General features: G+C 51.6%; 1 protein-coding gene and 1 non-coding gene across 2 annotated transcripts in view; one reads left to right on the top strand and one right to left on the bottom strand.

Annotated features, from left to right (window-relative positions):
• Window positions 1-1,392: 1,392 nt before the first annotated feature.
• The window catches only part of MPP3 (MAGUK p55 scaffold protein 3), a 26,995-nt gene continuing 1,367 nt past the window's right edge, over window positions 1,393-27,020 (top strand). Inside the window, exons 1-17 of the mRNA XM_007455084.1 lie at window positions 1,393-1,417; window positions 1,661-1,779; window positions 1,969-2,046; window positions 3,312-3,392; window positions 3,631-3,768; window positions 6,832-6,913; window positions 8,849-8,934; window positions 10,331-10,405; window positions 13,912-14,108; window positions 15,922-15,986; window positions 17,424-17,444; window positions 18,005-18,046; window positions 19,191-19,355; window positions 19,450-19,530; window positions 23,098-23,191; window positions 23,408-23,516; window positions 24,885-25,007. Of these exons, the coding sequence (XP_007455146.1) occupies window positions 1,393-1,417; window positions 1,661-1,779; window positions 1,969-2,046; window positions 3,312-3,392; window positions 3,631-3,768; window positions 6,832-6,913; window positions 8,849-8,934; window positions 10,331-10,405; window positions 13,912-14,108; window positions 15,922-15,986; window positions 17,424-17,444; window positions 18,005-18,046; window positions 19,191-19,355; window positions 19,450-19,530; window positions 23,098-23,191; window positions 23,408-23,516; window positions 24,885-25,007 (1,581 nt within the window). The remainder of the gene's footprint in view (window positions 1,418-1,660; window positions 1,780-1,968; window positions 2,047-3,311; window positions 3,393-3,630; window positions 3,769-6,831; window positions 6,914-8,848; window positions 8,935-10,330; window positions 10,406-13,911; window positions 14,109-15,921; window positions 15,987-17,423; window positions 17,445-18,004; window positions 18,047-19,190; window positions 19,356-19,449; window positions 19,531-23,097; window positions 23,192-23,407; window positions 23,517-24,884; window positions 25,008-27,020) is intronic.
• TRNAG-CCC (transfer RNA glycine (anticodon CCC)) lies at window positions 13,703-13,775 on the bottom strand. The gene has a single exon. It is a non-coding gene; the product is annotated as a tRNA-Gly (tRNA).

Here is a 27,020-nt window from a genome sequence, read left to right as displayed (position 1 = left end):
GCCCCCTTCCCCCTCCTCCTCCCGGTGCCTTGCCTCCTCCGGCTCCTCCGCCCCCGCCAGAGCGGCCGTGGCAGGGAGGGGCCGGGGAGGCGGAGCCAGCGGCGGCCGAGGCTCCCGGTACCCGTGCGGCTCCCGGTCTGGAGCTGAGATCCCGGCGCGCCGAGGTAGGAACCCGCGCGGAGGACGGACCAGGAGCTCGGAGCCGCAGGGGCCGGGCGGGAGGGGAGGATGGGCTGAGACCCGCCTCTCATGCCCAGGCAGCCACGCGGCTCACGGGGCCCCCAGCTTGGTGATGGTGGGGCGGGGGGGCTCAGTCCCCGCCCCTCGGCCCCTGGCCTCCTCTCCGCACCCACCCCCTGCTCCGTGCGCCCCTCTCTTTTCCTGGCGCTCCGCATCCTCTGAGACCGCCCCGAGCGCCCCCCAGGTCTCGCCTCGCCTTCGCCTTCGCCCAGCCGCTCTCCTTGTTGGTCCCACAGGTTCCTTCCCAAAGCGAGCTGGAGTCTCTGCTTGGCTGCCTGGGGGAGTGGGGGGCACAGCTAGAAGGAGCCAGAGGATGAGTCTCGCGTAGGGGGGCGGGGCGTTGGCTGGAGGGCCGGGGACCATTCTTATGCATCTCGGTGTCAGCGGGGATCGGGCGGGCGCTGTGGGGCTGGCTCCATGTTTGCGGAATGAATGAATCATTGCTCTCCTTATCTCCTTCTGAAGGAGGACTTTTTGAGGTCCACGTGCTGCAGAACACGTCGGGGGGCCTGCCGAAATAGGGCTTCCCCCGCCGGCATAGTAGACACTGACTCTCATCTCTCCACCTCCTCTCTATACGCTCTGTTTTGGCGGCAGGCTCCCTTTAGGTTGGGGCTTGGGGATGGCGGGGGAGGAGGGGCTTGCGGGCCCAGCCAGGTACTTGTTGACAGTCAAGGGACCTGAGTGAGGCCCCTTAGAAGGTAACAGGGGAGGGGTGCGCTGTGGAGGAGGGCACCCACTGTCAGGCAGGGGCCACTTCTCATCTCTGAGACCTGCCTGGAAGGGCCAATCGAGTATGGATTCTGACCTACAATTTACTGAATCCTCCAAGCCTCTCTTTCTTCATCAGTAAAATAGGAATATTAGTGTCAATTCCTCAGGGCTTTGAACAGATTAAGAAAAATGTCACACGAAATCACCCAGGACAATGCTTGACACACTGGGAGCACTCAGCAAAGCTTTGTTTTCTTTCCTTCATCTCTGAAAAAACTGAGCAGAGAATTATTTATTCCCAACCCCTCTGTCCCGAAATTGATCCCGGACAGACACAGTACATGTGTAATCACTGTTTGTTGAATGAATATGGCTGATGGAGTTTCACCCCCCTTTTTTCTCCCAGAATCCACAGGCAGAGATCTGACCAGCACAGACATGCCGGTGCTGTCGGAGGACTCTGGTGAGTGTCTCCCGGGGCTGCACCTGCCACAGTCTTGAAGACAAGACCCTGCCTAGCAACCTGGGGCAGCAAAGAAAGCAGCTGCTATCCAGTGTCAGCTCCAAGCCCTGGGAATGAGAGCTGGGGGAGAAAATGTGCACATAGCAGGGCTGAAGTGTTCTTGGAAGGTCCGCTCGGGGGTCCCACAGGGCACGAAGTACCCACTGCATTGGTTATACAGTGTTTTTCTTACTCTCTCCTCAGGTTTGCATGAAACCCTGGCACTACTGACCTCTCAGCTCAGACCTGACTCCAACCAGAAGGAAGAGATGGGCTTCCTGAGGGATGTTTTCAGTGAAAAAAGCCTCAATTATTTAATGAAGGTAAAGGCCCCCCTGCCCCAGGAAGGTCTTCACTGGCCCACTGTGCAGGGCTTTCTCTTACGCTGCCCCATGGATGACCCGGTCTGCAGCCCCAGACATCCCCACAGCATGGGTGGGGTGTGTGATGTCCAGGGTAAACCTGGGCAGCTGGCTTGGGAGGCTGCAGCCTGAGATCGGCTGTCTTTGCAGATTCACGAGAAGCTTCGCTATTACGAGAGGCAAAGTCCAACCCCCGTTCTGCACAGCGCTGTGGCCCTTGCCGAGGATGTAAGCCCCAGGTTTCTCCTTACGGCCTCAGCCCCCCTCCCACCTGTAGCTCCTTCATCTGGCCTGCATGCCATTGCTTAGTGAGGGGACGTCGGGGACTCGGAAGCCCCAGGTGAAGAGCGTCTTCTCCCCTTCCCCTCCTCCCTGGGCTTCCTAATAGGCAAGGAGGAGCTCATGAGTCTTGGACAGGGCCAGGGGACATGGTGACGCCCACTTACTTTGTGTTCCCGAGAAAGTCTGTTTCCCCAGCTGTGAGATGAGGGCAGTTCCCAAACGGTTGAGAACTGGCGACAAGAACAGGTCAAACACGCACATTGTGTATCTGTGCTTTGGGGAAGCCCAATGTGACGTCCTGCGTCCAGGGACTCGCAGCTTCTTGGAGTTTTGCTGCTGCTGTTGTTTGTTTGTTTGCTGTACCCGTGTGGCTTGCGGGATCAACCAGGGATTGAACCCTGGCCCAGATAGAACCCGGGCCTCCGGCAGTGAAAGTGCCGAGTCCTAACCACTGGACCACCAGGGAATTTCCAGGCTTTGTTTTTTAAAGGAATCCTTCCTCATTTCTTGTGGACCTGTCTGCTGTGTTGCATGGTTGGAAAAACTGTCCCGGTTGATTACTAAGGCTGGCTTCTGAATAAACTCACATAACCCCAGGAGATGGCCTAGTGAGGGGTCGGGGCAGATGCCCTGCCTTTCTTGGCTGGAAATGCCATTAGGAGCAGGTTAGGTTGCCAGGCTCCCAGGCTCAGCTCTGCCTCTGCTACTAGCTCTGTGACCGTAAGCAAGTGACTCAACCTCTCTGAGCTCCAATTTCCTCATCTGGGAAATGTGGTGAAGGGCACAGACAATAGAGCCAAATAAGCCCAGGTTCAAGTCCTGCCTGTGCCACTTACCAGCTTTGTGACCTTGGGCAAGATATGTAACCTGTCTCATTTACTTCTTACTTCTGAAATGGCAATATAATAGTACCTGCTCCATCTAGTTCCTTGTGAGAGTTAATCCACATAAGGCAGACAGCACCCAGGAAGAGCTTAATAAGTTAGCTCCCATTAGGATTAGAGGCTGCTCAGGGTCTCTGATCTCTGGTGTGATTTCCCTGGGAGTGTCAGTCCTGGGGTGGCTGAGGGTCCAATGCTCCCTGGTGCTGTAGTAGTGTCTGGGAGGGCCCTTGGGTCTGAGGCCCAGGGAGCAGGGTTTCCCCTGGGTGACTCCCAGCAGGCTCGCAGCGCCCACAGCCGTCTGTGGCCTTCTCTCTCCTTTCCCCCCAGGTGATGGAGGAGCTGCAGGCCGCCTCCATGCACAGTGACGAGAGGGAACTGCTCCAGCTGCTGTCCACCCCTCACCTCAAGGTAGTCACGCCGCAGTCCCTGGCCACCCACACATCTGTGTCTTCTGGGATGAGGGCAGGAGGGAGCGCTTGGCCGTGAGACGGAGGACATTTCTGAGCAAGCGCTCCTCAGCGCCAGCGTCCAGGGTGGTCGTCTCTCTGGCATGAGATTTGAGACGCCCAAACCACTGCCCGGCCAGGTCCCCCAGACCCATGTAAGCGCTAGGGCCAGCCCTTCTTTTCTCTTGCTTTCCTGACAGGCCATGCTCATGGTACATGACACGGTTGCCCAGAAGAATTTTGACCCCGTTCTCCCCCCTCTGCCCGATAATATTGATGAGGATTTTGATGAAGAATCAGTGAAGATTGTCCGCCTGGTGAAAAACAAGGAACCCCTGGTATGTGGCCCCCACCTCTCTGCCCCACCCTCTCCCTGTTTCCCACCTCCACCCACCCAGAAACCCCAGAAAGGACCCTCCTGAAGTCTTCGGAGTGAGTGACGGCAGCTTTGTCAGGGCTGCCACTAGTCCCTGTGACATCTTTGTGTGCAGAGTATCCCTTTCCCTGGGTGATTACAGCTTCCCTCCACTGTGGTCAAGCTCCTTTGTGCAGTCAAGAACCTGCACAGCTGTGCAGGGCAGCCCTGATCATCAGCTCTGAACCAGAGGTTGGCGGACTACGGTCCAAGGGCCAAACCCCGCCCACTGTCAGTGTTTGTAAATAAAGTTTTATTGGTGCCCGGCCATCCCGTTCATGTACATATTGTCTGGGGCCCCGCCTTTACATGGCAACGGCAGACTCAATGGAAACTGTGTTGCCCACAAAGCATAAAATATTTACATTTGGCCCTTTCCAGAAAAAGTTGGCCAAGCTTGTTCTGAATTCCAAGGAAGCTCAGGGCAGCAGCCATTCTTCTCCCCAGCTGACAGATTGTTATCATTTTGGTCCTGGTTCAGCACTGATGTACTAAGCAAAGGGACAGAGTTGTTTATGAGATGGAGGGAAGTAATGGCAGTCCAGAGAATTGAGGGCTTGCCCTAGAGAATACCACATCTGGCCCTCTTTACTGTCAACTTTCACCAAGTGACCTCAGATGAGCCGCTTCTGCGAACGGACCAGGGTTCTCCTCTGCCTCTGTTTCCTTACCTTCAAAATGGGCCAGTCATCCATCCACTCAGCAAACGTATCGTGACCGCCACCCCCCCGTGTGCCAGGCGCTGTGTTGGGTGCGGGCAGGATTAAGACTTAGTCCTTGCCCTCTGGGAGTTGGCAGGAGGTAGTGACTGGGGGTTTCCTGGAAGAGGTGATGCCCACGCTGAATTCTAAAAAAAAAAAAAAAAAAAAAAGGAAGAGGAGTTTTCCAGAAGGAAGAGGAAGAAGAAAGGCTCCACCGTAGAACAAAGCCATGGGAAGGTAAATGGGCTGCTATATTCAGGGAACTTGCCAAGTTGAAGGTAGAGTGTGACAGAGGCGAGGCCAGATCAGCGGGAGAGCGGAGAGGTCTAGGTTACAACACACAGTTGCTTGGCTGGATCCTGAAGGCAGTGGGGAGCCATTGAAGTGTTGTAAGTGAGGAACAAAATGGCCAGATTTGCAGTTAGGAGTATCACCCTGGCTACGAGGTAGAAAGTGTCCTGGAGGGTGAGACCAGAAGCGGTGGACCAATTTGAGGGTAGCAGCCAAATACGTGAGGTTCAGAAACAAGGCTTGACCTTGGTTTGTGGGAAGAGGGAAGAGAAATCCAAGAAATATTTCGGAAATAAAATTAATGTCACTTTGTGCCTGCCCCAGTTTGGGCAAGAGTCTGGGGAGGCATCTTGGGTAAGGCCCAGGGGTCCAGTTAGGATGATGGGTGGGCACTGGGACCATTATAAGGAGGCACTTAGGGTCCGTTGAATTCAAGAGGCCTGTGTGCCCGCAAGTGGAAATATCCAGGAGGTGAAGGCTTACGTGTGCAGAGATACAGACTTGGCAGCTGCCATCTTCCAGGAGGGGTTACCACCCCGCCCGAGAGGTTGAGACCACCGGGGTAAAGCGTATACCCTGGCCCTTTAATCAACATTTAAAAGGCGTATAGAGGAGGACTCAGCAAAGGAGACGAATTGTCACTGAGAAGCACCGGGAGAGAAGTGTCACCAGGCCCAGGCTAAGAGAGCATTCCAGCGGGAGGGTGAATCAGACAGGAGATGAGAGAGAGAAGACAGGGTGGTGAGCTGGCAGCTGGCGGGTCGTTGGTGCCTTTGCTGGTGCATTCGAGGCAGGCGGGGAGTGAGTCGGAGGGCAGGAAGCAGAGAGAACAGATGCGTGCTGCCTCTTTGAGAAGCTTGCTCCAAAGGGATGGAGACCGGTGGCTGCTGGATGTGGTTGCCAGCTTTTTAATGATGGGAGAGACTTGATAATATTTTTAGGACCAGGGGAAGGAGCCAGTGGGGAGGGGGCATTGAGAATGCAGGAGAGGGAGGGAGGGGGTAGATGGCAGCCTAGCCAGGAGGAGCCCCTCCCCTGAGATGGGGGAAAAGAGGAAAGGATGGATAGAGATGCTGGCAAGTTTGAAAGTCTAGGTGGCAAGAAGCCGTAGGGTTTTTAGCTGCTGGTCTCTCTTTCCAGCAATATTTATCTTATGGACTTTGAATGAAGTTAATAATGAGTGTGCCAGTGGGTTTGCATGTATAGCCAGTAACAAGTGGTTAGCATTTATTGAGCACTTACAGTGTGCTAAGTGCCTTGCATGCGTTACCTGATAGCCTTGCAATAACCCTGTGAGTTAAACGCTTTCCCACATCCCACGAAACAGTCGCAGAGAAGATAAGGAGCTTCCTCACTAAGGGCACATGCTCTTAGTAAACGGCAGGGCCATCCATCTGCTGACCACTGCCCTGCCTCGCCACAGTCCAGTCTGTGTGGTGCACGAAATTGAGGGCTTGCTAGTGCCTTTTTCATCCTAGATATCATCTCTGCCATGCTTCGTGGGCCCCATCCTGGTCCCGAAGCTCTGTCTGGGGCATAATTGGTTCCCCTTGGCAACAACAGAAGGCCTGGTAACCCCATGCTTGGTTAGAGGCAGGTTGGGAATTTGCTGGCACATATTCTCCTCATTATTAAATGTCTTTGCAAGAGGCAGGGGCTGCGGTATGATAGAGAAAGCAGTGGGTGTGGCATCACAGAAAGCTGGGTGACCTTGAAGTTGCTTTCCTTCTCTGTGCCCCAGTCCTTCATCTCTCAGATGAGATTGTGGCAGCATTCTCCTGCTTTCTTTAAATGTAAAGTGCTGTGCTATACTAATTTGAGATGTGGGTTTTATTTCATCCTCAGCCTTGGAAAGGTGTCCACCTATCTGCCCCCTGGGGTGGCAGAGGGAGGAATGGGGCGGTGGCGGGGGGAGGCTTTGCTGGGTCCAGAGAGTCGGGGTCTGAGGTTCGGGGCTGCTTCTCAGGAGCCTGCCTGCTCTGTCTCTGATGCAGGGGGCCACCATCCGGCGGGATGAGCACTCAGGGGCTGTTGTGGTGGCCAGGATCATGCGAGGGGGCGCAGCAGACCGGAGCGGTGAGTGGCATCAGTGCCGGCCTAGCTGAGGTGATGGCCGTGGTCCCCGCTTTGGCCACAGCTCTCCTTTTCCTCTCCTGTCCACTCACCTGTTTGGGATGTGCTTTGCTTTCTGGGAGTGGGGCTGGAATTCTCTTCTCCTTCCTAAGCTCTGTAGAAAATTTAGTTGTTTGGAAATATCTCAGGCACTGAGTACTTTGAGGGTGATCAGAAAGGTTTGAGCATTGGCTTAACCTGAGGACTGTGGTAGTTACGCTTGGTGTAAATCCTAACTGGGGTGGCAGGGACACTCTTCTCTGACACCCCAGTTGCCTTAACAAGCCACAGTTACTGAGGGGAGGGTGTTCATGTCCCAGATGTGTTTAGGTGGGGCACAGGTTAAGAATCACTGGTGTGGGGCTTCCCTGGTGGTGCAGTGGTTGAGAGTCCACCTGCCGATGCAGTGGACACGGGTTTGTGCCCCGGTCCGGGAAGATCCCACATGCCACGGAGCGGCTGGGCCCTTGAGCCATGGCCGCTGAGCCTGCGCCTCCGGAGCCTGTGCTCTGCAATGGGAGAGGCCGCGACAGTGAGAGGCCCGCGTACCGCAAAAAAAAAAAAGAATCACTGGTGTGAAAGAGACTCACAGACTTAGAGAACGAACTTATGGTTACCAGAGGGGAAGGGTGGGGGGAGGGAGAGTTAGAGAGTTTGGGATTGAAATGTACACACTGATATATTTAAAGTGGATAACCAACAAGGACCTACTGTATAGCACAGGGAACTCTACTCAATACTCTGTGATGGCCTGTATGGGAAAAGAATTTGAAAAAGAATAGATACATGAACATGTATAACTGAATCACTTTGCTGTACACCTGAAACTAACACAACATTGTTAATCAACTATGCTCCAATATAAAATTAAAAGTTAAAAAAAAAAAAGAATCACTGGTATATGGAGGAACTAAACTGGGGGGCAAATCTCCTGGTATAGGGGAGTGTTGCCCCAGAAGTCTGGGGATCATTGTGGTGGGACCCCTAGACCCGTGCTTCTCAAACATTAACAAGCATGGAAGTGGCCTGAGTGTCTTTTTTTTTTTTTTTGCGGTATGCGGGCCTCTCACTGTCGTGGCCTCTCCCGTTGCGGAGCACAGGCTCCGGACGCACAGGCTCAGCGGCCATGGCTCAGGGGCCCAGCCGCTCTGCGGCATGTGGGATCTTCCCGGACCAGGGCACGAACCCGTGTCCCCTGCATCGGCAGGCGGACTCTCAACCACTGCGCCACCAGGGAAGCCCCTGAGTGTCTTTTTAAAATGCAGATTCGGATTCAGCAAATCTCAGGTGGGCCCAAGACTCTGTACCTTTTACTACTGCTGCTGCTTCTGGGCCAGTGTCCACACTGAATGGCAAATAGGGCCCAATATGCAGAGATGCTAGTCATTAAAGCAGAGGCCAACAGAGAGGTGTGTCTAACACTCTTGACACCATCTTCCCGGGTGCCCTTAAGTTTTCGTGTAAAATTTGAGAAAGACATTCTTGGAGTTAGGTCTGTACATCCAGGAAGGTGAAGAGTTAATGATATTTTTAAAGAAGCAGAGGTTATAGCAGAAAGAACACAGGGTTTCTACAGCAAAGTAACTGCGTCTGCGCACTGGCTCCATTTTTTTCTTAGCAGTGTGGCCTTGGGCAAGCTGCATCTTTTTTCTGGATCTCAGCTGCTAGTTTGTAAACTGGGGGTTTCACCGCGTGGTTGTGAGACTGGGATGCCAGGTGAGGCACCTGGCACCCTGTGACAACTCAATTCATCCCAGTCCTGTCCACTGTCTTTAAACATTGCGTCTCCCCTGCAGTGGGTTCCGCAGGCAGGTGCCAGCAGTGCCCAGAGCTCCCTGCTCCCTGCTTGGGGACCTCAGCCCCCTTCCCATGCTGACCATCAGCCCCTGTGTCTCCTAGGCCTGGTCCACGTTGGAGACGAGCTCCGGGAAGTGAACGGGATCACGGTCCTGCACAAGCGGCCTGACGAGATTAGCCAGATTCTGGTCTGTGCTGTGCGCATGTTGGGGACGCGGTGGTTCTTCAGAAACCCAGAGCAGGGCGCTTCCTGGAGCCAGGGCCGATCTGGCCCAGCGTCCCTGTTTGCACGGGGAGACCGCAGGCCAAGTGGCCTCACAGAGTGCCCTGTATGGAGGGTGGGGGACAGGAGGAAAGGAGCGCCCAGACCACTCGCTTCTCTCAGACCCCCTCTTCAGCACAGCCATCCTCCCTACCCCCAGCCTTCTTTCCTGAGGACCCGTCTGGAAGACCCTCTCAAAAGGGTCCCCTATTCCAAAGGGCTGAGGAATATGGAGTAAAAGGCTGTAGCCCAGCAGAGCAAGGGCTTTGGGGTCAATTGGTCCTGGGTTCGAATCTTGCCTGCATCACTTTCCAGTTGTGTAACCTTGAACAAGTCATCAAATCAGTCTGAGTTTCCATTTCCCTTCCTGCCCAGCAGGGATAGGGATGGTTTCTCAACCAATGCATAGTTATCGTTAGGATGTAAATATCCGGAAGAGGATATAGCACTTTACAACTGCAAGGGGATTCTAGGGGATCACGTGCTGGGATGGAAACAGCCTTCTCAGTCCATTCTGGGGGTTCAAGTCAAAACTGAAATTACAGAAAGCCTCCATCATAGTTCTGTCCTCTTTATCGTCAGGCATCCTCTCCCAACACAACAGTCTTTGCTAACTTCTGATGGTTTGGGGGGCAGATACGGGATGAGATCTGAAGCTCCGAGGCCCGCTCTTTAAGGCGGGGGGTCCTGCTGTAGGGGGTCCTGGTTACAGGCAGACACTTCAGTCTTCCTGCCCCCACTCCCCTTTCCCTGGTTCTGGGCACCGACTTCCTCGTGTTCCAGAGTGATGCGGAGCCAGGGATGGCATTGGGTGAGATGTGCTCTCATGGGCTGACAGTGTGCTTCCCGTGGGCCCCCCACATGGGGTGCGGGGCCTCTCTCCAGTAGAGGGGAGGGGAACCCCTGGGAAGGTAGCAGTGGCCTGAGATTGGGGAAGATGCAAGCAAAGAGGGGAGTACTATTTGGGAACCAGCCCCAAATGAGGCAGGAAGGAGGAAAATGAAACTGAACTAGGTTATTAAAATAACCCAAGAGAAAAGAAAGAAGGGCAGCCCTTTGGGGCACTAGCGGTCAAGAGTGATGGAGAGCTGTACTTGGTGCATGCATTGTCCTTGGGTTCTCATTTTAAGTCTTCTGTCCCTTTGTCGCATGAAAATGCTTTAGTTAAGTCAGCTGGCTCCCGCCATAGAAGGGTGGGTCACAGGGGAGGCAGCACGTCCCCTTTGTTTCTGAACGTGAGTTTCCAGATCTGGGAAGTAAGACGTGACGTCCTGGAGGGTCAGATCTGGTAGATGATACGGCTGTGTGCTCTTTCCTTTCAGGCGCAGTCCCAGGGGTCCATCACCCTGAAAATCATCCCAGCCACCCAGGAGGAGGACCGCTTGAAGGACAGCAAGGTATGGGGGAGCTGGAGGCGGTGGCACGGGGGGCAGCGGGGGCGGCGGACTCCAGCCCAGCCTTTGAAACAGTCATCCGGGAAGAGATCATCCGTCTGGTCCTCAGAACAAGCTCTCAGTAGAGACCTGTAATTCAGTCACAGAGTGATTTATTTGTTTGTACCCGGCCTCTTCTAAACAGGATTTGACGTAGCTTACTAATAAAAGGCAAGGTTCTTCTCATTGAAGTCGAAAAGCAGGGCCGTGAAGAGGAGAAGGTACCAAATGTTCTGGCTTCAGGACCAATTAAGTAACTGCCTTTTGTTTAATTCCTTGTGGAGCCTACCTTTGGTAGGCACCTCCTCTGTGCCCAGGCGCTCAGCCAGATGCTGGAGACTGGGATGATTAGTAGCTTCAAGGACTCCTGGGTCAGAAAGGAAGGCTGGGGAGCCATTCTCTCCTTGCTATGTGATTAAGTGCTTCAGAAAGATTCTGTACAGAGTGAGAGGCACTTTGGAAGGTGTCATGCAGTAGGGGTGTTGGAAGTGAGGCTTGAGGAAGATGGAGAGAGGGACTTCTCTGGTTAAGAGGAGGTGGAGGGAAGGGCGGGCAGAGGGGTCTGCATATGCGGGGGCTCAAAGATATGGCAGAGAGGAGTAGGGGGTGGGTCAGTGAGAAAGTGCATGGTGGTGGGGCTCCAGGGGGAGGATGGGAGGGTGTGCTGGGGACGTGGGTCAAGGCTACCTTCTGAATGGCCTTGAATGCTTTGTTAAGGGTTTTGGCATAATCCCTGCTTAGTTTAGGATCTCAGAAGCCGATTCTGATACAGGGATTCACTACAAATAGTTTATTTGGAGGTGACCCCAGGAAACACCAGTACAGGAGTGGGGAAAGGAAGGCAGCCAGTGCAACAAAGGGTTTGTTCTCAGCAAGTTACCACAGGGGGCAACCAGAGCTTAATCCTGCTCCAGAGCTTGGCATCCCTTGTAGACCATGCCTCTGTCATCCCTCCCAAGAGCTGGGAGATCTGGGGGATCTGTACACCAACTCCCACCAGGCTGCATCCCGGGGGTTAATTCCCAGCAGTTCCTGCCAGCCAGGTTAGGGGAGAGCAGATCCCAGTGGCTGGAGAAAGCCATTAGGCAGTCAGCCTGGGGTGCCCTGAAAAAGTAAGGCCCCGGGGGATATGGGGGGCCCCCACGGCCCAAGTTACAACCCCATAGGCAGTGAGAAGCTCTTAAAGGTTTTTTGTTTTTTTTTTAAGAGGGAAGTGATACAACCACATTTGTGTTTTAGAAAGCTCCCTGGGGCAGTGAATAGAGGAGGGTGGAGACTGGGGCCAGGGCACCTGGTAGGAGTCTGTTGTGAAAGCCCAGGTGAGAGATTGTCAAGCCCTGAGCTGAAGTGGTGGTAGGGAGGATGGAAGAGGGCATTACTTTTATTTCCCAATGAATTTGGATCTGCACTTTCTGGCAGCCAAGGCAAAAAGGAGAACATAATGAATTACAATAATGAACGTAATTCATCAGAGTATGGAAGGCAGCATGCCAATTCTTCAAGAAAGCTAATTCCCAGCCCGCATGAAAGATGGGACATTACAGCACTTGGCACAGAGTAGATGTCAATAATTTTTTTTTTTTTTTTTTGCGGTACACGGCCCTCTCACTGTTGTGGCTTCTCCCGTGGTGGAGCACAGGCCCCGGACGCACAGGCTCAGCGGCCATGGCTCAGTGGCCATGGGTGACGGGCCCAGCCGCTCCGAGGCATGTGGGATCTTCCCGGACGGGGGCACGACCCCGTGTCCCCTGCATTGGCGGGCGGACTCTCAACCACTGCGCCCCCAGGGAAGCCCCGTCAATAAGTATTTTGATGAATGGCGATGAATAGTGGACAATGTATTTGTCAGTTTTTTATGGCAAATGAAGAAATCATCTTTTTTTTTTTTTTTGCGGTCGGCGGGCCTCTCCCTGTTGTGGCCTCTCCCTTTGCGGAGCACAGGCTCCGGACGCACAGGCTCAGCGGCCATGGCTCAGTGGCCATGGGTCACGGGCCCAGCCGCTCCGTGGCATGTGGGATCTTCCCGGACCGGGGCACAAACCCGTGTCCCCTGCATCGGCAGGCGGACTCTCAACCACTGCGCCACCAGGGAAGCCCAAGAAATCATCTTTATATGACTGTTTCTTATTTGCACCTTCAGTTGAATCACAGGGCACATATAATACCTGATGGAAGTGGTTCTTCCTGGGACAAGCTAATATGGTCTCCATATGCAGCTTTTGCAGGTTCTAACTTGATACAGGGAGAGGACTTGGTTTTCCTATAGGACAAAATGGGTAGTGTGTCTCTTAGTCCATCCTTTCTAAATATTTTTCTTTAAGCTAGATGCTTGATCACAGCTAGCCTTTTAAGATTATGCTTTCTTCTGAGTGCCTGGGACCCTGGTAACATCTGTGGCTAAATGAGGGTATCTGTCCTCATAATATATGGCCAGAAATTTCTTACTATTGCCAGACTGCCTCTTTTCTGCTTGGCACATAAAGGAATATGATTTGGATTTGTCTAAGGAAACCCTCTGGCCTTTTTTTTTTTTTTTTTTTTTTTTCCTATTTGCTGTTAAAGTTATTGGGCTGTAATGATCTGGAAATAGAAATAAATAAATCCATGCCACTGAATTACAGAAGAGAACGAACAAATGTGACAAAATGCTATGTCTTCCCATCCTCTTCTCTAGAGGGATGACTTCAGGGTAAAGGGGAGAGTTGGGGGTTGGCTAGGTGTGTGACAGATGAGGCAGGATTGAGCTGTCAAAGATGTAGCTGTCAATTACTCACTGAAAAGTGATGATGAGGAATCGGTTAACAGTAGTTTCATTGATGTTTGTGTTCTTATCAAAACATCTAGATTACTTATTTACAGATGGCTGCTGACATCATTAGGGGCAGATAGCGTATCAGAAATAACATTTGAGTTAGAAATTGTGCTTGACTTTACTTTTTGCTCCCGGGACTAATGGTTGCTTTGTGTAGGCTGAGAGGCTGTTGTTAAGGATAGCAGATCAGGTCAATAAGGAGATGTTTAGGTTGGAAAGGGAAATTCATGGGGCCCAGCTATTCATTTTCTGATTCTTGATGGATTTCCCAACTGGGATATTGAAAATGGTTGAAGAACACTAAGAAAATCGGTGCGGTGGGTTTCTGATTAACTTTCTATTCTTTTTTTTTTTTTTTAAATAAACAAGTAAATAAATAAATAAATAGTTATTTGCGCCGCGTCTTAATTGCCACGTGCGGGATCTCTGTTGCGGCAGGCGGGATCTAGTTCCCCAACCAGGGATTGAACCTGGGCCCCCTGCATTGGGAGCACAGAGTCTTAACCACTGGACCACCAGGGAAGTCCCAGCTTTCTATTCTTGAGGCTGCTTGTTCTTCCTAATTGTGAATGGTGGTTGTCCTTTGGTTTTCCGTGTGGCATAGACACATCTGTGCTTACACGGCAAAGGGCTGTCTCACTGAGCCCCTCCCCTGCAGGTGTTCATGCGGGCCCTCTTCCACTACAACCCTCGGGAGGACCGGGCCATCCCCTGCCAGGAGGCAGGCCTGCCCTTCCAGCGCAGGCAGGTCCTGGAAGTGGTGAGCCAGGACGACCCCACGTGGTGGCAGGCCAAGCGAATGGGGGACACCAACCTTCGAGCTGGCCTCATCCCCTCCAAGCAGTTCCAGGAAAGGTGGGTCTGGGGTGTGTTGTAAGGGGGTGTGGTTCTGGAGTGGCGAGGCATAAGTACATGACAAAGCCCCAAATCTCTGCCAGCACAGCCAGAGGGGCCCACTGGGTGTCCTTCTCTGGGCTAAGTACCAATTGTGCTTGTGTTGGCTCTTTTTCTCCCATCATCAGTGGTGATGGCTGTTTGGGATTTCAATAAATATTGAAAGATGGAAATCTATGTTATTAAATTAATGTATATTTTATAATGCATACTTAGGGCAAGTTGAGAAATAAAATATAAAAATACAGAAGAGGAGGACGAGGAAAAGAAAATTACTCAAAGTCTCACTACTATCTAAACATAATTTATTTCCTTCCTGTGCCTGTTATGTGAGTGGTGCACATAGAATTCGAGGTCTTGCTTTTTTTTTTTTTTTTTTGGTAGCTTAACATTTTGACATAAGCATTTCCTATATTACTCTAAAATAATATTATTCTGTACTATTAATTAATGGTAATACGATATTTCATCAGGAGATCTACTGTTCATTCACAGGCAGCAGCTATGGTTTCTTCCCTGGAGGAGCTTACAGTTTAGCTGAAAAGTCACACATGGTTCAGACGAACACTTTATATATAAATGTGATGGGTGTGTGGGAGGAGGACACCGGGCCCCGCCAGGTCCTAGCAGGAGGGTTGGCCCTCGTCCGGGCAAGCATGGAAGGCTTCATTGAGGAAGGGTCCTATCTAAGTGACTTTGCTTCCTCCGTGTGGCTGTACTTTGATGCTGTCTCTAATGTTTCACTGCTACAGTCTATGTGCAAATAATTATGTGGCACATAGACTGTTCCTTATATTTCAAATTGTTTCCTTAGGATAGCTTGCCCAAAGTGTAAATCCTGGGTCAGAGGGTGTGGCACTTACACCTGCAAGCCTCTCCTGGGGTTTGTAGCCCTCTTCCATTTTTGGGGTGTTGAATGATGCTGTAGCAACAGACCTCAGGGTTCATCTGTTTCAGTGGCCCTCCTGGTGTGGTCCTCAGACCAGGTGCATCAGCATCCCCTGGGAACTTGTTAGAATGCCAATCCCTGCCTGGGCCCTGCCCCAGACCTGCTGAATCAGAGACTCCAGGGGCAGACTCTGAGCTCTAACAGATATTCCAGATGAATCTGAGAACTGCTGCTTTATTTCCTCAGGGGAGCCTCAGACCCATCTGCATCTTTGGCTTCACAGGTCTTGGGGGAAGGCTCTTTAGCTGCATTTAAATGTGGGAATCTAGAGACCTCTAGGAGCCCTGGGTGTTTTCTCAGCTCAAAGAGGCCTTGGAGGTTGCTTCTCCACCCAGGGACGCGTTGAATAATGTGCCAGGCTGAGCTCTCTGTTGGGCTAGGGTGGGTGGGGAAGGGCATTAAATTAGGGTCACTTTCACCCTCGGCTTCTCCTGGGAGTCGTTCTGCTGTTTTCCAACTTCCTCAGAGATGGGGAGGCCGGGTGAGTTTGGAGAAGGTGCCTCCTTTCCTTGAGAATCAGCCATGGGAAAGTAACGGCCAACTGCTCACCATGGGCACTGGGCTGTACCCCTGTGTGTGACCATCTTGCGCTGGAAAAGCTTCTCCCAGAGCAGGAAACTCAGTTTCTTCCTCAAGAACCAGTGAGAACCTGTGAAAATGCCCCTCTTCGCTGGAACTCAGTGTGAAGCAGGAGGCCCTTGGAGTGCCAGGCTATCCCCACCTGTGGGTTCCAGGCCTCGGTTTCCCTGAGTTTTCCAGAAGGTCCCCTATGACTGGTTCTCTGGTCCAGCTCATGGGCCTGCCCATCCCCTTGTGTCCCCACAGGCGACTAAGCTACCGGAGAGCCACGGGCACGCTGCCGAGCCCCCAGAACCTCAAGAAGCCCCCGTGTGAGTAGACTGGCAGGGTGGCGCTTCAGGGAAGCGGTTCAGGGAGGGGCTGGGCTTAGGGCTCTGGGGCTTCGTGTGCGGAAGACACACGCACTGGGCTGGAGGGGGCGCCGAGGGTCCTGTCTGAGCTCTCAGGCCTCCTGAGGGAGGAGGGGCTGGGGAGAGGAATGAAGCAGGGAGATGGGGGTAGGTTGCGGAGAGCTATTCCCTGGAGAGGAGCTACTATATTTGGGGCCCATAGATGACACTGCGGGGGCATGGTGACACTGCTCCCAAAATTTTGTGCGAACTGTGTGTGTGTGTGTGTGTGTGTGTGTGTGTGTGTGTTGTGTATCTGTGTGTCTGTGTCTGGGAGAGGCTCCACAGCTTTCATTAGATCCCCAAGGGGCTCTCTGACCCTGACAGTTTAAGAACCACTGATGTTGGAAGGGAATGGAGATGGCTGTGAGCGATCCCGTGCCTCTCAGTCAGCAGTCAAATCTGGCAAATAAAAATGAAGGCTGCCCAGTTAAATTCGAATTTCAGATAAACAATGAATGGGTTTTTAGTATAAGTATATCCCATGAAATATTTTAGACATACTTATACTAATGAATTATTTGTTGTTTATCTGATATTCACATTTAACAGAGTGTCTTGTATTTTGTCTAGTAACCCTACTCTGTGCATCACTTACCTTTTAGAAAACACACTCACCTACCTTCTTGCCTTTTAATCATCACAACAGCCCCGGGTAGTAGTGGAGTCAGGGCATCCCTTTTGCCGAGATGGTTAGACAGAGGCTCGTGAAGTCAAGGGAGTGGGGCTGGGGTCAGGTTTCCAGAGGGCCTGTGATCAGAGGCCCCAGGTTAGAGTCCCGTATGGAGAAGAATCTTCCCCAGGGTATGGCCTCCCTAGCTGGGGGTCAGGGGGCAGGGGGGAAGCGGGGGGCTTGGAGCCAAGTGGGGAGCCAGAACAATGCCAGATGAATGGAGCACAGCTGGCCTGCAGCCCTAGGCCGTGCCACTCTGTCGTCTGGCACCTGCATTTGCCCAGGAGAGTCTCAAACCCAAGAGAAGAGAGAGCAGGTCCTGGTCCCGCTGCAGGCATCCTAGGGCAAGCTGCTCCCTTGGCTGGGTGGCCACTGCCAACAGCCGCCTTTCCAGACTTGCTCTCAAGTCGGAGGGGCTGCTGAGTAAATTGGCCCTGAGGCTGCTTATGCCAGTGAAGATCTGGCTTTCTTTGGGCCGCTAATGAGACACACACAGGAGGACTAATTAGAGCAAGTATTGGTTTAATAATGCACCGCAGCTCAGATCACGGGTTTGTTGGAGGAAAGAAAGAGGGGACAGATGGAGGGCTCCTGAGGCACCCGAGGCTGTGGCTGCCTCTGGGCCACAGGGCCTCGCGGTTCCCCTCCGCTAACGCTGTTCCATCTGTCTTTTGTGCCAACCGCAGATGATCAGCCTTGTGACAAAGGTAGGCCCAGTATTTGTCCCCTGTGCGCATGGACAGGCCCCTTTTCTGTAGACTGTCTGGGGCTGGAGGGGCTTGTTCTCCCTTCTGCCACCCCGCTCTGGGGTCGCTGTGCCCCTCTGGCTCCTGGCACCCCTCTCCCTGCTCTGCCAGCTGGACCGACCTGCTCCTTGAGGCCTGCAGAGCTGGTGGGGACGTGGGGCCCGGCCCTCCCTGGACTTTGGCTGGGATGCCCACGTGACCCGGCTGGGTAGCGGTAGGGCAGGGCGAGTGAATCTCCCCTCCTTATTCTCACTGATCCTAACTCTGAGGGGCTGGAACGAGGTCTGCTGGCCCAGAACCCCAGCCAGGCCTGGAAAGGCTGTTTGTGGCCTAAGCATGGAGAACTGGGTGAAACAGAGGAACTTGTTTACCTGGGGTGGCTGGGACATGGCATTTGTCCTGGGCCCCCTGAGACTCCATCCCAGAGGGCTCTGCCTGGCCATCCAGGGCCTGGGTACCTCCGGACTGGGGCATGTGTCCAGCATGGCTCACTGGCCTCCCTCTCTCTGTTTGGTCCCCAGAGACCTGTGACTGTGAGGGATATTTCAAAGGACACTATGTGGGTAAGTAATGGGGGCTCTCCCCCTGAGACCCCCTCCCCCGCCCATTCACAGCCCACCGTGGGCTCCTGGGTCAGGGAGAGGTGATCCGAGCCCAGGAGCCCCCCAAGAGCAGCTGAGTGTGGCACCCACATTTTTCTTCAGTCTGTGTCTGCCAGAGGCTGGGCTGAGCCTGCCCAGGCCTGGGGTCCCCCACCCCAACTTTCACCCAGCCACTGGGAGCAGTACCCTGGCAGGACCCCTACATTAATACTGATTTTACTATTACCATAATCTCAACTGTAGTTTATTCAGCGTTTCTGCCACCCCACATACAGCAATGGAGCGTTTTATCAATCTCCAAAGTACCTTCACTTCTTTTATTTTGGTAAATCTTTTCAAAGGCCTTAGAGACAGGGGAAGAGTTTTTAAACTTTTCGCTCAGAAGCAATTTCAAACTTACTGAAAAGTTGTGAGAATTGTACAAAGAGCTCCCATATACTCTACACGCAGATTCACCGGATGTTAACACTTTGCCACATTAGCTTTATCATTCCCTTTTTCTGCATGTACACATTTAACCCTCTCCCCCCTGAGTCATGTAAGAGTTGTGGACGTCATGTCCCTTCACCCCTAAATAGCTCAGCATGTGTCTCCTGAGGACAAGGACATTTTCTTATATAACCCAGGGCTATTATCAAATTCTGGGAATTTACTTTTTATTTTATTTTTTAAAAATTCCGGTAATTTAACATGCATACAATTCTATTATTTAATATGCTGTTCATATCAAAATTTTGCCTGTAGTCACAATAATGTCCTTTAGAGCATTCCCCAGATCCAGGATCCAATCTAGGAGCACCCATTGCCTTTGTAGATTTGGATTCCCTTTCATGGTTAAGGGAACTGAGGCGCAGAGGGGTGATGACTTGCTTGAGGTCAGTCACATACCAAGTAAAACAGTAGCCTTGAACCCTAAATTTTGGATGCCAGGTAATCACACTTTCATCATATTACTGTACGTCCTGATCAACCCCTTCCTGTAGCAGGAGGTGGTTGGGAGAGGCCCTTGGGTCTCAGTCCCACCTCCAGGTCTGACCAGGTAGAGAAAGTCTATAGGGAGATACTGGGACAAATGCCGCAGTGTCCCCCTGCCCTTCTCCCCAAGCTGGTCTTCGGAGGAGCTTCCGGCTGGGCCGCAGGGAGAGACTGGGAAGCCCGCAGGAAGGAAAGACATCCGCAGTGGCCGAGTCTCCGAAGCTGCCGACCTACGAGGAGGTGACCAGGTACCAGCACCAGCCCGGCGAGCAGCCCCGCCTGGTGGTTCTGATCGGTAGGTGACGTCTCCAGAGAATGGGCTGGTTTCTCCCTGGAGGGGTGGGGAGGGAGCTCAGCAGGGACCTTGCAGCCTTCCCTTTGTTTCCCAGGGTCTCTGGGAGCCCGACTGCACGAGCTGAAGCAGAAGGTGGTGGCAGAGAACCCACAGCACTTTGGTGTTGCCGTTCCACGTAAGAGGGCGTGTGTGTGTGTGTGTGTGTGTGTGTGTGTGTGTGTGTGTGCAAGCATGTCTGCACATGAATATTTCTTGGGGACTTGACTCCATGTATCCATCTTCATCCTTACTTTGGGTCTGAAGGACTACCAGGCACTGCCTGCTATAGGCACATCAGGGGACCTAGGCATGATGGGAAGAGACCCACTCTCAGTGGTCCACTAGGACCCTCTGAGGCAGTAACTGGAGGACCACTTGCGTGGTTCTTCCCTGGGATGGGAGGTGAGCCTAGAGCTCATTGCAGGTAAAGTGGCAACTTTAGCCCAACACCAAGGGGCCCCCAGCAGTGGGTGTATTTCAGCCTCCTCTTCCCAATGACTCTGACTCCTATGGCCCCTGCTCTCTGCTTGGGCAAGAGAGTAGGTTGGGGAAGCCAGAGAGCCCTTGAGCAGTGCTGCTCGGGCACTCCGCCTGCAGCTGGATCCAGTCCAGCAGGATGGCTATGTACACTCCTGAGTCCAGAGGCAGCTGGAGATGCTGAAATCCAGTAGGCAGAGGTCCTGGTTCTGAATGTGATGTGCAGTAGCTAGGAGCTCTACCAAGAGCTTTTATGTGCAGTAGCTTGGTCAGCCTTCCCAGTATCCCTGAGAAGAGGATCATCATCATCCCATACAGAGGAAGACACTGAGGCTCAGAGAGGTTAGGTAACTTGTCCAGTGTCACACAGTTGGTAAGTGGTGGAGCCAAGATTCAAACCCAGGCAACCTGCCCCAGTCTCATTCTTTTTTTTTTTTTTAATTTAATTTATTTTTTGGCTGCGTTGGGTCTTCGTTGCTATGCGCCGGCTTTCTCTAGCTGCGGTGAGTGGGGGCTACTCTTCGTTGCGGTGCGCAGGCTTCTCATTGCGGTGGCTTCTCTTGTTGCGGAGCACGGGCTCTAGGCGCGTGGGCTTCAGTAGTTGTGGCGCACGGGCTTAGTTGCTCCTCAACATGTGGGATCTTCCAGAACCGGTGCTCGAACTCGTGTCCTCTGCGTTGGCAGGCGGATTCTCAACCACCGCGCCACCAGGGACGTCCCCACAGTCACATTCTTTTTTTTTTTTTTTTTAATAAACCATCGTAGTTTATTTATTTATTTATTTTCTTTTTGGCTGTGTTGGGTCTTCGTTTCTGTGCGAGGGCTTTCTCTAGCTGCGGCGAGCGGGGGCCACTCTTCATCGCGGTGCGCGGGCCTCTCACTATCGCGGCCTCTCTTGTTGCGGAGCACAGGCTCCAGACGCGCAGGCTCAGTAGTTGTGGCACACGGGCCCAGTTGCTCCGCGGCATGGGGGATCTTCCCAGACCAGGGCTCGAACCCACGTCCCCCGCACCGGCAGGCAGATTCTCAAGCACTGCGCCACCAGGGAATCCCCACACACACATTCTTACTGAGGCCACACAACAGCCTCTCACCTGCTGCTTGCCACTTCCTGTCCTTGGCTACTCCTTTCTGAGACTCTCAGTCCTCTTCCTCAGAGGGATACAATGTGGGCACCTGATGGCCACTGAGAAGGGATGCTGTGGTGGCAGTAATGGGACCTTTCTGGAGTATTCTGAGGAAGCGCACCTACGTATTCTTTCTTTTGCCGTATCACTCCCCTGGGCCTCAGGGCTCATAGCTCAGTCTATGGGTTATGAGAATTGTCTTCCAGAATCCTACCTGAAGTGGCAGGGATGTGGCGACGGGGTCATGGGGGGCTGGGGAGGCCATTCTGGAAGCACCTGTGATGGACCTGGGAGAACTTTGGGGGTCCCACAGCCTTCCAGGCTGAAAGGATGGACTGAAACAGGGTGTGTGGAAGTTGTTCACACATGGATCCTTCAGAAACTTCCAGACCCATCCTCTGGGGGTGGGGTACCTGGATGGCTAGACCTACCTGCTTCCAGACATCCCACAGATAGGTGACTTTCTCCCTGCTATTAGGAACCAGGTGAGTCAGGGAAGGCTTCCCAGCAGCAGTGACTTTTATCTGGGTTTTGAAGAGTAAGTAGGAGTTTTTCAGGCAGAGAAGGAAGAGTTCTCTATACCAAGGGAACAACATGTGCAAAGGGACAAACTATGACCCAGTACAGCAATGGGAGGGACTGGGGAAGTTAGTGTGGGTGATGTGGGGGGAGATGGGCTGAGTGGGAGGCTGGGTTGATTAAGAGGGTCTCATATACTCATCTACGGTGTTTAGAATGTAATCAGTGGGTGAATAAAAGTTTTAAGCAAGGACATGGTCAGAAAACGTGACCCTAGCAGCTCTGCCAGAGGTTGGACACAGATGTCACATGGCGCACAGAGCATCCCCTGGGTGGCCCCCAAGGGAGAAAACACTGTCCTCTGAGACCCCCTCTTTTCTTTTGGAATGCTCTGGAAAAAGCTGTGTGTTGCTTCGCATGTGCTCTTGTTCTGTGGAGGATCTGATTTTCCCCAGAGGTGTGTGCCTTGATTCTATTATGGAAATCAGAGGGAAAACACTATGCGTTTAAAAATTGTGTGAGGGGGGCTTCCCTGGTGGTGCAGTGGTTAAGAATCTGCCTGCCGGGCTTCCCTGGTGGCGCAGTGGTTGAGAGTCCGCCTGCCGATGCAGGGGACACGGGTTCGTGCCCCGATCCAGGAAGATCCCACATGCTGCGGAGTGGCTGGGCCCGTGAGCCACGGCCACTGAGCCTGCGCGTCCGAAGCCTGTGCTCCACAACGGGAGAGGCCACAACAGTAGGCGCCCGAAAAAAAAAAAAAAAAAAAAAAAAAAGAATCTGCCTGCCAACGCAGGGGACACGGATTTGAGCCCTGGTCCAGGAAGATCCCACATGCCGCGGAGCGACTAAGCCCGTGAACAAGAACTACTGAAGCCCGAGTGCCTAGAGCCCGTGCTATGCAACGAGAAGCCACCGCAGTGAGAAGCCCGCACACCACAACGAAGAGTAGCCCCCGCTCGCCGTAACTAGAGAAAGCCCACGGAGCAACGAAGACCCAACACAGCCATAAATAAATTAATTAATTAAAAAAAAATTATGTGAGAGCCAGCCTTGCGGAAACATCTAGTCCACAAGGGGACTCTCTGTCTTCATGTCTTTTCTCCCCAGATGAGAAATAATTGAATAAAAAATTTAAAACATACAGCAGGGTCAACTGAGTTTTTGCCCCCTTGGCTCTCAAAAAGAAAAACAATTAGGAAATAAGACCTAGAGGACTAGGAATTCCTTAGGCGATTCTTTAAAAGCCACAGCATCAGTGAGGCAGTTTGGCAGAGTGGTTAAGGGCATACGCTTGGTCTGAGACAGAGAGCGCTCCGACCCGGCCCTGCTCCCAGCCATGGGGCATCCACACAGTGCTTAACCTCTGCACCTCTGTTTCCTCACCTGCAAAACCGGAGGCCTCCTTTTGCCTGCATCACAGAGCTGTGCAAGTCAGTGATGTGCCTGCACACAGGGACCCTTGATGGAGGGAAGTGGGTGGTTTGTACACAAATCCGCGACCAGCTTCGGACAGGAATGAGGGCACAGGCTCGCTGTGCTGTGACATCTCTGCCCAGCTACCCTCCTCCTCTCTTTCACAGATACCACCAGGCCCAGGAAGAGCCATGAGGAGGATGGGGTGGAATATCACTTCGTCTCTAAGCAAGCATTTGAGGCCGACTTGCATCACAACAAGTACGTTTCCTTGATGGACCAGTGGGGCCTCCGTGCAGCTGTGTGTCTTTGCATCTGTCCAGTCTTCCACTTGACCTCCTGGGAGGGCTTCTGGAAAAGTCAGGGGAAGCAGAGGGTGGGAGGAGGAAGGGGGAGTCATGGTGGGCCATTCACCTTCTATGTTAATTCAGGCAAGCTCAGCAGCTGAAGACCTTTTCCTCTGTGGTGCTGTTCTAGGTTCCTGGAGCATGGTGAATATAAGGAAAACCTCTATGGAACCAGCCTGGAAGCCATTCAGGTTGTGATGGCCAAAAACAAAGTGTGTTTGGTGGACGTGGAGCCAGATGTGAGTTCCTGGGCCAGTTTGGCATTTCCTGTTAATGGAATTTTTATAAACTAGGGGGTTGTACATTTTACAGAACATTCGACCTTAGTCCAGGGACTTTTTTTTCCAGAGCACTGGAGGTTAATATTTCCTTGGGTCTCCCTTTGAGAATCTAATGAAAGCTTTTGTACCCCAAAATGTGCACCTCTATACACAAAAATGACATGAATTGGAGGGACCCTCTTGGTGGCCCACAGGCCCAAGATAGTAACCTCTGCATGGAGTAAATCATGCAGGAGATGGTGGCACCGACTGGTCCATTATGACCTGACAGTCAGGGACTTAGATGTAAATGCACCAGTGGAAGCTGGGCCATCCCTTCCCCGACGAGGACAAGTGAAATCAGAGAACCACTTAGAGAACCACTGAGGGAGGTGGTCAGGAGAGCAGTTTGAAAGGGAAAAAGGGCAGACTTGACCCTGTGAAGTGCTTCCGAGACATTTCCAGTCCTGCACACCCCACAGGGGCTTAACCGTCTTTTTAACATTGTCTTTGAGAAAAATTTGTAAGCCTTGAACTCAATAGGGGCTGAGCTCTGATTTTATGACATACACTGTAGGCTTTATTTTACAGAAGTTGGCTTGAAACGGATTCCAAAAAGCACCTTATGTCCAGAAAGGAAAACCCTCACTAATTTGGACTTACTGGGAGTTGGTAGTGGAAATTAAAAGTCTGAATTTCAAAAATTTTTTTGAAAAGTGATTTTATTGGTTTAGAGGGGATGCAAGCTGTACATATAGCAGTTTAATACCAGTGTTTCCAAATACAGGCCCTTACATCATAAATAAAATGCACTAATTAACAGGACGATTTGCATATTGAAAACCTTCTAAAGTCTTTACAATTTGCTTCACGGAATCTCTTAGTCTCTTCATTTGCTTGGCAAACCTTTTCTTCTTTGAATATCATGAGGAGGCCTGTGTGATAGCACAAATTTTGCATTAGTCCAAATTGATGACGTTTGACTAAATAGGTACACACATTAAATCCTGCTGGTTCTTCCATCAGGACTAGGCAGGCAGAGAAGGGTGTACGAAGGCTAATTAGAGCTTGGTGGAGGGTAGTCAGAGCTAAGTAAGATGGCAACTCTCGGAGCTGAGGCTTTGGAAGCTCCGTTCTCGGCAAGTGAGCCTTCAGGGTCCAGCTGAGGCCAGCAGGAAAATGAGCAGGTGGTCTGCACAGATGAAGGCCATTGTCATATGACCATATAATCAGGACCTTTGCCATTGGGGTTATGTGACGAAGCACACCATTACTGAGTATTCAAGAAGTGTGTTTCACAATAAAATATTTTCAAAGTATATAATATTCCTGAACTTTCCTTCTCAGGCACTGCAACAACTGAGGACCTCAGAGTTTAAACCCTATGTTATATTTGTAAAGCCTGCAATTCAGGAAAAGAGGAAGACGCCACCCATGTCCCCAGCTTGTGAGGATGCAGCAGCCCCACTTGTAAGTTTAAAGTTCATCATTTCTCTTCCAAAGGCCTAAAAGGGCCGTTAGCTGCATGTGGGTGCCCATACCTTCTACACAAGACCATCTTTCCATTTTGCCTGTTGGCCAGACTCAGATGGTCATGTGATCTGAAGACTCAGGGTGGGGCAGCCAGAAGTGCCTCCCATTTCACACAGGAGTGGCTTTGCCTGGGTTCCCCACCCTCCACTCCCTCACATAAGCACCCCGTTGGAAAGTTAAGGGACTGACATCTATCAGGCACCTGATCTGAGTGTGACATACCACAAAAATTTGTTGAACTCCTAAGCCAAACCCAAATAATTTTTAATTGAAACACCAACTTCAGATCCAGCAAGCTAATCCAAGATGGAGGCAAGGGGCATCATGGGGGAATCTTTCCTATGTGCAGCTCAGGACTGTGACTCTCTTGCTGAAGCTGCAGGTGGTTGAGTTCCACCTTTACAGGGCAGGAAAAGGGTTCAGGGGACTGACAGCTTCAAAACAAATGTCACACATTTTACTCCATTAGAGATTACTTGAGTTCTTTCAAGAGGCAGATATTTATTAGGAAGATTGAGTGATTTCGGGGCAAAAGAATGTTCCTTCTATAATTTCTTAAATAGATAAATGCTTCCAGGATGAACAATGAAGGTACCTGGAGGAGGGGAAACTCCAGTAGCGGCAGACATTCTATAGGATATATGTGTGTAAGGGGGTGGGGGAAGTGGGATGGAATTTCCAGGGGCAGCAGAGGGACACTGCAGGGTGGTTTTGAGTAGGAGAGGAGCCCTTCAAGATACCATACAGAATTGGGAAGCTCTGCCCAATTTAATCTAGGTTTTTCCCTCCTGGGGGAAAGAAGTAAGGAGCAGAAGTTATCTAAGCCTTCCCGTAGGTCTCTTCTGTCTTTGCGGTAGCATGCAAAAACTGTTTCCTAGACCTTTAGAACATATTTTCTGAAAGTATGGATGCTCTCACTAAAATAGGAGTCTGGTTTTGATTGGTGACAGAGAGGGGGAGGGAATATTTTGGAATATGGGTCATCTTAGGGGAAGACAGCTCACCCCCTCCATGGCAGCATAAAAACAGAGCCCCTAGAAGCAGAGGTGAGAAGGCAGCAGAGGACTGGAAGGAGATAGAAAGGGAGGTGGGTGAATGCCAGCAACAAATTTCACTTTGCAATTTTACTCAGAGTGGATGGATCCTGCCACTTTGCTTTCTTCCAAAACCCAAGCTAATAGTCAGTGAACTACCTGCTTGAAATTCTACTTACTAGAGGTATATTTGAATTTAGAAGCATACAAAACACTGGGTAGGTTGGGTAAAGGAGGGATCATTGGCTGTCTAGACCTTAGGGTTAGGTGTCCAGAAAGCAGTCTGATTAAAGAAGCCAGGTATCCTAAGGAAATGAGGGATTGGGTCAGGGTTGTCCCAGCACTTTCTTAAATATCTCTGCTTTGTCAACTGTGCTAATGTTTGGCTCTGGTTTGAGGAAATGAAAAGAAGAACTGAGTTCTACATGATGAATTTAGGAGTCTTCAGAGGGCATTTGAGTTCCTTATTCTCCTTCTTTTTCCCCTAGTTGATTCCAGAAATGCTTGCTTTGCTTTTATATAGTGACTACTATTTTTAGTTCTTTCCTGTAATTATTTAACCAAATTGCCATGCAACACAATAGTACTGCTAGTTTGGAAATACCTTCGGACAGGAAGTGTGATATTGACATATATAGACACCGCAGATATAGAATCAGCATCTGCCCAAAGCATGGCTCGCAGTTAACAGGTCCTCAGTAGATATCTTGTGAATGACTGAACAATGATTATGGCTGCCACCCATGAACTTTCTTGGAAGTTTGATAGGCTAGCATCACTGTGCTCTGTTCTTGTGTACCCAGTTGGTTATTCAAGGGCCATAGTCATCCACTCATCACCTAAAAATTAGAGGTTGGACACTGCCCAAGACAAAGGCTGTAGGTTTCTTTTTTTTTTTTTTTTTTTTTTTTGGGGA

Source organism: Lipotes vexillifer, unplaced genomic scaffold (assembly GCF_000442215.2).
Source record: "Lipotes vexillifer unplaced genomic scaffold, Lipotes_vexillifer_v1.1 scaffold1639, whole genome shotgun sequence".
Lineage (NCBI taxonomy): Eukaryota > Metazoa > Chordata > Mammalia > Artiodactyla > Lipotidae > Lipotes > Lipotes vexillifer.
The sequence above is the reverse complement of the archived record's forward strand: the minus strand, read 5'-3'. Positions and strand labels throughout refer to the sequence as shown.